This window comes from Leishmania major, chromosome 7 (assembly GCF_000002725.2).
Source record: "Leishmania major strain Friedlin complete genome, chromosome 7".
NCBI classification, from domain to species: Eukaryota; Euglenozoa; class Kinetoplastea; order Trypanosomatida; family Trypanosomatidae; genus Leishmania; species Leishmania major.
Genome location: NC_007248.2, coordinates 582,066 through 592,414, shown reverse-complemented (window position 1 = coordinate 592,414; position 10,349 = coordinate 582,066). Strand labels below are relative to the sequence as shown.

General features: G+C 56.0%; 2 protein-coding genes across 2 annotated transcripts; both read right to left on the bottom strand.

Moving 5' to 3' along the window:
* Window positions 1-686: 686 nt before the first annotated feature.
* On the bottom strand, window positions 687-3,131 carry SCG1 (phosphoglycan beta 1,3 galactosyltransferase 1; the record flags this gene model as incomplete). The annotated part of the gene is made up of 1 exon (XM_001680977.1): window positions 687-3,131. The coding sequence occupies one exon, from the start codon at window positions 3,129-3,131 to the stop codon at window positions 687-689; it is 2,445 nt and encodes an 814-aa protein (XP_001681029.1).
* A 5,458-nt stretch (window positions 3,132-8,589) lies between these two features.
* AAT19 (putative amino acid transporter) lies at window positions 8,590-10,065 on the bottom strand (the record flags this gene model as incomplete). Its single annotated transcript, XM_001680976.1, has 1 exon — window positions 8,590-10,065. One exon carries the CDS (start codon window positions 10,063-10,065, stop codon window positions 8,590-8,592), a length of 1,476 nt encoding a protein of 491 aa, XP_001681028.1.
* Window positions 10,066-10,349: the final 284 nt, after the last annotated feature.

Genomic DNA, 10,349 nt, shown 5'->3' with positions numbered 1-10,349 from the left:
CGGTCGCTGTTTTCATGAGAAAGCAATCATCAGAATTCAACCCAGAGACAGCAGATGTGAGAGAGAGAGATAGGGGCGGCACATTGTCTATGGCTTGCATCCGTACAGAAGAATTGGGATGGAAGAAGCCGCGCTCTCTCCACGCTACCGACTCTTTGTGAAGTCCATTGCTCCCAACGCGCCCCTTGTCCTCACCTAGTCGAGCTGAACACAGTTGTTTAGAGGGCCTCCTAAAGGTAGAGGTTAGAACACGTCTGATGTACGACGTAAAGGAAGAGAGAGCAACAGAAAGAGAGCTAGTTTCACTGCATCAGGAAAGAGAAGGAAAAGAAAACACGGTGACAGGAAAAGCAATGACTTGGAGCAATGCACAGCACAGCTCATCATGAGGTGCACGCCTCAGAACGGCAAAAACACCAGTGAAAGCCGACCATCAGTGCCCTAGCGCCAAGCAAAAGAAAAGATGAACGAATGTGTAGCTGTTACAGCAGCGCAATGATAAGGAAAGTACTTGAACTCTGGAAAGCAAAACCACCAGAACGGTGGTGAGTTTAGAGCCGAATCGCTGGCGTCACATTTCCGTACCCTTCCAATCGCAGTGTCACTTGAACACAACCTCGACGTCACAAGAGACAACGCAGAAAGAGCACAAACGCAGCTGGCGGGCTGGCACAATGGAGGCCAATCTACCTCTTATCAGACTCCAAGACACACGGGATATCGTTCCTTCGGCGGAGCTTGTACCGAACATCGTATACCGCGACTTCGTCCTCCTCGGCTACAGTGTACGCAGTGCGTGGGTCTCCACGTACCCAGTCGAGATCGAATGACGCTCCGAGCCCCACGAGTGTGCTCGGCACCTGAGACGCCACCCACTCGTGCATCCGCTGCGTTGCATTCTCCTCAATCGTCTTCACGTCGATGCCCTGCGCAATCAACCGCTTCGCCTCCTCGGCCACCTTGAACTCATTTTTGTGGAAGTAGTGGACATAGTATGGAATCGCTGACATGCCAAAGTGCGCCATCACCGAGATCCACGTCAGCTTGACAGGCTTTGGCCGCAGAATCTGGTGCGCCCGGAACCGCCGGTCAGCCATGTAGCACACGCGCTTCTTGGGGCAGAACCTCTCCACGGCGTCGTGGTGATCTCTTATCTGCTTCCCGATATGCTTATCCTCGTGCTGCATGTTCAAGCTAAGATATTCCTTTTCCAGCCTGTAATCGTAGGGATTTGTCAGCAGCTTCATCAGAAGAGCATTGGAGCCATCAAATGGGTTCAGTGCAGCCTGGATGAGGCGACGGTCCAGAATGTAGCCCACGCCGTTGCCATACGCGATTTTATTGCTATAGATCCACCACACTCGATACAGGCATTCCTCCGCGTCGTCGATGGCCAGTGTCGGTGGGATAACCCCTCTGTGTGGAATCGTCACCGTCAAGTTGCGCGGCTTCTGCCACCCACCGCGCACATGCCGCAGGTCGCTCAAGTACTGTGGCACCTTCAGGTACATGTCGTCGTCGCCCTTCATGATGTACGGCACGTCCGGGAAGGCAGTGTACGCGTAGTTCAGCCACAACACGGTCTTTTGAGACATGCCTATTTCTGTCGGTATACCCCACGATATACCCATGCCCATTTTCTTTTTCGTGGTCGGCTTGCGGTCCGTCAAAAAGTCCAGCCATAGCGAGTTGCGGTGGTGCAGCGCCTCCTGCCACAGTGCCGCGGACGCGTGGCACACGTACTGCGCCGCTGCTGTGAAGGCAGGTGTCACGGGCAGCGACAACTGGGCTGAAAGAGCCGCGAGGGACGAGGTCCCGGCCACAAGACTTGCCGCAGTCACCACGGTGGTCCTTACACCAGCGCAGGGTGATCTCCACACCGCGTCATCGCTTCGTGGGATGTCGCGCCACCCATCACGCAGCACCACGCGACGCTGCAGGTAGGGGGGTGCATTGTTGACGTCTCCACCCTCCACAGCCAGGTGCTGCTCAGTTGCTGCGGCGTACTCGCTCACTGTCGGGGCCAGCTGAACCATGTCCACGGCGGAATGCGTCGAGTCCTCAGAATCATGCTCCGCAGCAGCGAACACGTAGAGCTGCAGCAGCGCGCCAGTAAAGTTGTTCTCGGTGCGTGCAACCTCTCGGTACGTCAGCCACGTCGCCCGCTGTGCGTCCCGCAGAGGGTAGCGCATCGGTTGGTCCGTTGAAGGTATGCCCAACACGATCAAGTGTCGCGGTCGCTCACCTGTGCTCCGCGACTGCGATGTGTGAACGAAGCGGCGCTGCTGCGCGTACGACCAGGTCACCCATTGCCACCGCGGCAGTTCCGCTGCAACGTCCACGTCGTCCGTCACGCTCGCCATCGCAAACAGCATCGGCCCCATGAGGCCCAGCGGTGCAGATGTCGTCGCGAACACGGAAAGCCCTTTTTGCTTATGATGTCCCGTCTTGTTAGTCGACCTCCCCGCATCCGCAGCGACCGCAGAAGCGTATGTGACATTGTCCAAGCACATCGTGCAGTCCTCGTCGATCACACGCAACGTCCACGACGGCAGCTGATCCCGGTCGAGTCTCGCCAGAGAGCCAGCGCCAGAGGCCGCAAGACCACGCTGTGTGGTCGTCAACCGCTCAACAGCACTCTCGTGCTGCACCAGGACAGAGAACGGCGATGAAGACTCATATTCACGGTTCGCTTCATTGAGCAACTCTATCGATGATTTCTGTTGTGAGCCTACATTGGTCGTGAATTGGCTGATGACCCAGTGAACCATGACGATGAGAGCAAGTAAGACGGCTAGCGCAACCAGACGACGCTGTCGAGTGTGTAAACGCAGACATTGTGCCGCGGATCGTCGAGGATGACCGCAGGAGTTGAACAGGGGGGTCTGTGCTATGGCATTCAAGCAGTCATCGCTTCTCGACAGTGTGCCGGTGCTCCTCTTACCACCGCTCGACGCTCGAGTCGAGTGCACCTCCGGCTTGCCGCGTGAGCGCGAGTGACAGCCCTGTCCGCTCTCCGCAGCGCTGCTCTGCCCGCAGTGCCTCTGAGAGGGGGGAAGCAGCTGAAGAAGGTCGAGGCGGTGCGTGTCCCTGGGAGCCCACTCCGCTGGCACATTGTTCTCCTCTTGCATGATGGTGTACTTCCCGCGCAGTGCGGGGGTGGCGGAAGGAGTGCCTAAGGTGTGCAGGTGGCCGGCAAAGTGGCACAAGCACACTCTTCGCCGCGTACAGCGAAAGCGCAGAATAAAGAACAGAGGGTGTGTGTAGCAGGGACGGTGCACCCTGAGTGATGCGCGTTGCGTGTGCGTGATGTGCAGGAAAGCGAAGGACAGCGCGGAAGGGATGTGTTTGTCGGTGTGGGTGGGTGGGTGTCTGTGTGTAGGGAAAGCTTGTCGCGCAGACCGCACCTGTGAGCCAAGGAGCGGTATTCCACCTGTAATGTAGTGGGTATATGCGCTCGGCCGGAGGACGGGAAAGGTGCTGCAGAGGTAGGCCAAGTGTAGGGGTGGCAGAGGGAGGGCACAAAAGAGCACGCAAATCAAACGTGTCACACAAGGAATGGACGTCGGCACCAAGTCCACCTACAAACGGGGCAGCTCCGCATCCAATGAGATGTGGCATTGCTTTGTGATTCGTAAAGGTCAGTGTCGTAGAACAACGCGCCTGTCTGGCACCCTTCACCCCAAGGTGGGAAGCTGGACACACGAAACCACTCAAGAGAGAAGGTCGCAGAAGAGCTGTGGCGCTTGCATGTGTGGGTGCTGTTGAACCACTAGGCGGGGTTACTTTGTTCGACACGCTTTCGAGAGTCGATCAGTTTGAGCCGCCAACGCACAGGAAGGATGGCAAACAAGCGCTACTGCGGCGAGCGTCTCGAGTTGCGAATTGCACTGTACCAGCTGGCGGTGGCGAAGGAGGCAGCCTTTTGCACTCGCTGGCATTGACCAAGAATCAGCTGCACGCAGGCGCCGGGGTCGTTCATACTGCAAGCGTCGCTGTCGCGAGCGATTAACGGCATGAGAGTTGGGGCGCATGCTCACCGTGCGAAGCATTCAAGGTAGCGGCACCAGCTCGGATGCGCCGTTAGTAGTTGCACGCACGTACCGAGTCCAGTAGAATTTCGTAGTTCACCGTTCGTCACGACCGCCCTTTCCAGCAGTGAGTTGCCCGCCGGTGGTGCAAGACACTGTACCTGGTGGTAAACTGCTGACACTGATGGGGACTAAAGCGCCGGTCACATGCCAAGGTTGCAAGAGGCTGCGCCCACTACTCGGAGGCGCGTTTGTGACCGCAAGCCACGGCGCCCGTTCCAGCGGCAGCCGACTCCGCAGAGCCTAGCAGCCGGAGCGGCCGAGATGCACATGTGGGGACACACCTCGAACGCGCGGACGGCCGTGCACTCCCCGCCTGTTAAGCCAAGTCGGCTAAGGCTCTCGGGGGTGCAGCGAGCCTGCGTCTATCACACTGGAACCTACTCTAGTCCTCAACGGTGGCGTCTGGAAGCGGAGAAGCACCTATCCACAAGCCTGCGCGAGGATGCGGAGGAGCACACAACGCACTGTACGCTAAGTTTCCTCCTCGGCGCAGCGACACCGTTCTGAGAGATGCCAGTGAAGCATCGAGCAACAAGCCCCTCGGATCAGCGGTAGTGTGGCCTGCGACAACTTAACCGTGATAGCATCGCTATCGACATGCACCTCCTACGGCGTAGCAAGAAGCACCCGTGAAGCTGCAGGCACGTGCCGTACAGCGGATGTATCGCCGATGGTCGGGAGAAGAGCGCACACTCGCAGCTGCCGGCTAACGTACTCGAGAGGCTAGACAGTTTTGGTGCTGTTAGTTGTGCCCTTAAAGGCCTGAACATTTTCACCACCAACGAACGTGGTGGTTATGCTCCTACACGCATCCTGTGAACCCAGTAGCTGAGCGTGGGCACGCGCGGCCTGTGATATCGCTGCCACCGTAAAACTGGTGAGTCTTCCTTTTTGACAGTCGCACGGTTAATGCAGAGGCGTCGCAGCCCCTGGCGTCCAGCAAACGGTGTGGTGCTGTGAGGTCATGCCTCCTGACCTTTACGGTCGCATGCCAGCAACGTAGGCGCTGGATGTCGTGGAAGACCGCCGGAGCGGCTGCCGCAAGGCGACGCGCTCCATGCCAGTACGGAGGGGGCAAATTCAGGGGTGGGGACAGGAGGACGTGCATTGTGCAATAGTGCGGCTTTGTGCACCATGGCGCGTTTGCATCCCTGCTTGGGCCGCCACGGTAGACAGTCCACCACAGCACATGCCAAACGAGTGCGTCAGTGTGGTGTGCACTAGATGTGGCGGGAGTGCAGCCGGAGTTGTCGCCGCATGTAGTCAAGCACGCTCCCGTCAGACATAGAGAGCAGGAAAAAGACCTCTGCGCAACGAACGAAAAAGAAGCAAGCAAGCGTGGAAGATGCGTGAAGAGAGAAGGGCGTGCCAGGAGAGTGACAGGGGCATTGAGAGACATCATGGAGAGCCAGGGGCGCTAGGCAGGGATCGCTCTGTGTGTGTGTGTGTGTATGTGCATAGCTGACATTTTTTTCGTTGTTTCTTTCCTGTTTGGTCTCTTTTTCTCTTGTTCACTTCGTTTTCACACAAGTCTTTCAAACTGTTGTACGCTGCCGTTTAACACGGAAAGCAGGTACGTTGAGAGAGAGAGACGCAGCCCTGGGAGACACGCATATATAGGAGTGTTGGTATCAAAGCAAATGAAACAGACGAAGCACAGCTAACATGCTGTAGAAGAAGGTGGCATTAGATACACACATACATGCACAGAGAGTGACACATACATATACAACTTCCCACATGGATTCGCGCGCTCACACACACACACACACTTTCTCCATGCCAGCAGCAGCTCTATTTCGTCCAGTTCGTGCTGGCAGCTGTTTGCCCACGTGTGCGCGCTTCTGCCTGGGTGTGTGCGTGTGATCGTACACGCCTGGTGACAGACCAAGAGAGACACAACAAAGACAAGGAGCTGAAAGGGAACCACGTAAAAGAACTATGAAACGAGAAGAAGAGGGAAACAAGATTGCTGAAATCGAGAAAAAAAGAAAATAGGCGGCGTGTCTGGGGCAGAGAACAACAACAACAACAACAAAACAAAAAAAAAACCATCGCCCCCCCGCCGCTGATAGAAGCGGCGGAGCAAACGATAGGGGGGAAAAAAGCGTAAAGAAGTCGAATTCTCGGCAAGCCACACAAACCAGGCGAAATTTATGAAAAAAGAAGGGGAAAAGGAGGGGGCCAGATCACGGAGAAAAAAGGAAAGAAGAGCATGGACAGCAGCAGCAGCAACCAAACTCGAGAGCCCGCATTCTCCCTGCTCTCGGCGCGTAATTGGCCACAAGTCAGCCAGGCGGGGGGGGAAGGGGAGAAGGGGAGAAGGGAAAGTAGCGCGCCATTAGACCTATTGGCACGGTGGAGGGGAGGCAATGCGAGCCCCGCGGCACCGCCATAGAGCTGGGGAACAAGGGGTAGGGGGCGTTCCGTGCCGCTTCTTCAAAGCACTCCTACATTCGAAGGGTCATTCTTTGCGTGCCCCCAACCCCATCGGCCTATATCGCTTTCATTGGCTATGCCGTCTTCGGTGCACTTCTCAAACATTCGTTTTTGTTTCTGTTTTTCATTTTCTACATGTATGTTTTCCAGGGAGTGTAGTGCGAAAACTTGTTGGTGCTGCACCTCTGCTGGTTTGTCCACTTCTGTACATGTGTGTGCGAAAGGGAGAATACAAAACAAAAGGGGGTACGCCGATGCTGCCCAGTGTTGCTGCAACCGTAAGCTGCGTGCAAAGTATTGGTACATGCATGTTAGCTCACAGCAGCAACAGCTAAAGCAGGTGGTAGTATTCCCTCCCTCTCTCGTGACTCATCTGGATGGATTGTTAGCCGCAGACAGAGAAAGCGTGTTCGTGATAGCACTCTCACACATACGGGAGTCGGAAACGGATTGCATGCCTCCATTCCTTGAAGTAACCCCGCGTAAGCGCATCTCCGCTTGGCATACGAATTCAAACGCACAAAAAAAATATATACATACATATAATATTCGAGAGAAGGGATAAATCGAAGGAGCACACAGTCAGAGCAGGGGAGAGAGGGGTTCATACAACCACTCAGCAGGAGGGTATTGATGCACACCCAAGGACGAGCACATGACACAAACACACACACACATACATACAGGTGAGGCAATATGTGAGCGCTTCATCTCTCACAGTCCGCATTCCTGCTGCACCGCTCGGAGTCAAATCCTTCGTTCTGAAGACCTTGGAGCAAACAGCACGCCGTGCTCGCGCTGTGGAGGGCGGAGGTGTCGGGAATCACGCCTTACGCTGGAGAGAGAAGGGAGGCACAATGACGTCATCTTCTCTGATCCAACTCAAGGATAAGTGAAGCACACCATCACGTGAAGAGCAGCGATGCGCACATCCACGAACGTCACAGGAGGAGGCAACACACAGGCTACAAAAGTGGCCTAGCACAGAGTGAAAAAAAAGAGGAGAGAAGAAGAGTGAAGACCCCCAGCTGTGAGCCATGCGCTCCTCTACGTGACGCCTCCCTACATGTGAAATATGCGCCCTTGCTGCAAAAGAAAGGGGAGCGGTATGCGGAGCAAAGAAACTTGCAGCACCAAGTCGAGGCGCGAGGAGGGAGCATAGGGACAACGTGCAAATCGCGGGTGTCACACCCCATCTGATGACGACAACGCGGGGGCAGAAAAGGGCTGCCAGCATGCACAGAGAGAGAGAAGAGACACGCGTGTGTGCACACATCGACGCCATCACATAAGCAGGACAGCCAAACACAAGCCATAGCACACGTGGTTGCACGGGCACACGAACCGCGTAACGTGGAGAAAGAAAACGCACGGAAGGTAAAACACACACACACACGCATAAGAAGAGGAGGGGGAGAGGAGGTGGGCAGCGAGGGAGCCGAAAGGCAAACAAGGAAAAGGACAAAAACACGACAGCCGAAATCAAATAAAATAAAAAGAAGCGCAAGTGGGGGAGGGAGGAAGGCAGCAGAGAGAGACGTAATCGGGGAGGAGCAGACAGCAACAGGCAGGCAGACCACATGGAAGACGTCCGTTTTTTTTTTCTGTGCTTTCCTGGTTCTGTTCCCGTTTTTTTTTTCGTTGTTGCCTTTCTGCAGGTTTCCCTGTCCTTCTGTGAAGGTACCTGCGCGCCGGCGTGGATGCATATGCATCGCGGTCCGTGTGTGTGTGTGTGTGTGTGTGTGTGTGTGTGTGTGTGTGTGAAGTGCGCCAACGGCCTCCGCGTCTTCTTCGAGCGCTTCGCAAGCGCAGACGCAAACACACTCCGACGCGACGGGCGCGGGCACAGACACGCAAACCAGTAACACAGTTACACAGGCCCACAGATGCTTGGTGAAGTATGTATAAGAAGCCGTTCCACGAATGCGTGCGCCACTGGCAGTACTCTGCACTACACCGCACACAAAGAACATGGCGGCTGCAGCGCTAGCCCCAAGCCGGCACCCCTCCCCCCCTCCCGCACTGCCAATTGGTTATGATCACTTCTGCCTTATGATCAGACGATCGAGTAGATGGAAGCGCAGGTGCCAAAGACGACGGCGACGACGCCAACAAGGAGAAGGATATAGGTCAACGACCACTCGAGGAAGCCCACATTCTTCAGACTCCACTTACCCGTGTACATGATCATGAGAGAAGGGAAGATGAAGCCGATAAAGCCGCCGCAGAGGGAGCCGACGAGGCCGAGGACGATGCTGAGGTCTGGAACTAGGAGGCCAATGATCAGCACGAATGCCGCGAGACAGCCGCAAATGAGGGCGTTCCTCCACCAGGGCATGCGGTAGACGTCCCACGAGAAGAAGTGGTAGATGCTGTCGCGCAGCGGCAGCTGGTGCAACGCAAAAGCCACGCAGATCTTCATGACGATGCCGAAATAGGCGAACCAGAACTGCGGCGCCTCACGCGGCTGGTACTTGAGCAAGATGGACGACTTCACCGTGGAGCCGAAACGTGCGCAGCCGAACACGCCAGCGAGAACGTACAAGAGGCCGCAGCCGCTCATAGCGATTGTGCTGTTACGCACCATGTTGCGCGGCGTCGGATCCGCCATCTCGTAGTAGATTTCCTGCGCGTTGATCTGGACGAGGCAGGCGAAGATGACAGTGCCTAGGCCCTGAATGGCGCCATTGCCAGTGTTAAAGAACTTGATATCCTCGCGCCACCCGTTTTTCGCCATGAAATCGCAGCTGTCTTGCATGATGCAAATGACAAAGAACACGACCATGCTCACGCTTATGATGGACGTGTGCCGGAGTGAGTCAATATTCTTGGGCAGGCACATGGGGAGGATGACGACGAACCACACTGCGGACGTGATGACGCTGTTGCCGATCTTCGTCCGCAGGAATTCTGGCACACTAGGGTCATCAAACATAGGAGTGAGCAGGTCACCAATGGAAACGATGTAGCTGACGGCGCCGCCGAGACAGAAACCGAACATGAAAATGGCGGCCACGTAGTCGGCGCCACGGCCGAGCAGCACACGAGCCACATCCTCATACGTCCGAACCTTCGCCGCGTCGGAGCACCGCGCCAGCAGCCACAAAGAGAAGACCGTGAGCACTGTTACCAATATGAGCACGAGCAGCGCAGTCACAAAACCCATGCTATTGAACGCGGCCGGGAGACCGAGGATACCGGCGCCAAGAGTGGAGCTGCCCAGGGTGAAGGAGCTCGCGATGACACCGCCCGGCGGCACGACCTTCTCAACCCACCGGCGAAACTTCGAGCAGTGCTTCTTGCGAGGCACCTCCTCGGCATCGTCCTCGTCCAACGGCTCCCCTGTGTTGGCGTCGTCCGCCTCCACGTGCGGCTTCTTTGTCAACTCGGGATTGCTATCCTGCTGGTCTGTAACGCCTGACAATTTCGATTCGGGTTTCGTATTCACCGACTCATACTCCGGGTGGCAGGCTGGCGCCGTCAGCTCACGCTGCGCCGCGTCCGACAGTGGTTCTCCGGGAAGTCGAGACATGATCTCTGTGCAGATACAATGCGTGAAGGCACCGAAAAGCAGGCGCACACTCGCACGTCACAGAACACTATCACGGCAGGGGAGGACCAAGCCCAAAGAGAAGGGGAAAGTGCGAGGAAAACCCGGGACGCGTAGAGGGCAGCGTGCGTACACAGTCGAGAGCAGCTTCGGGTATGAACAGAAAAACGGACAGAGGACTCCCAAGTGAATTGAAGAACGTTTGGCAAGTTACTGTGCAGATGTATATGCATATATATATATGCATATGTATATACATGTGCGTG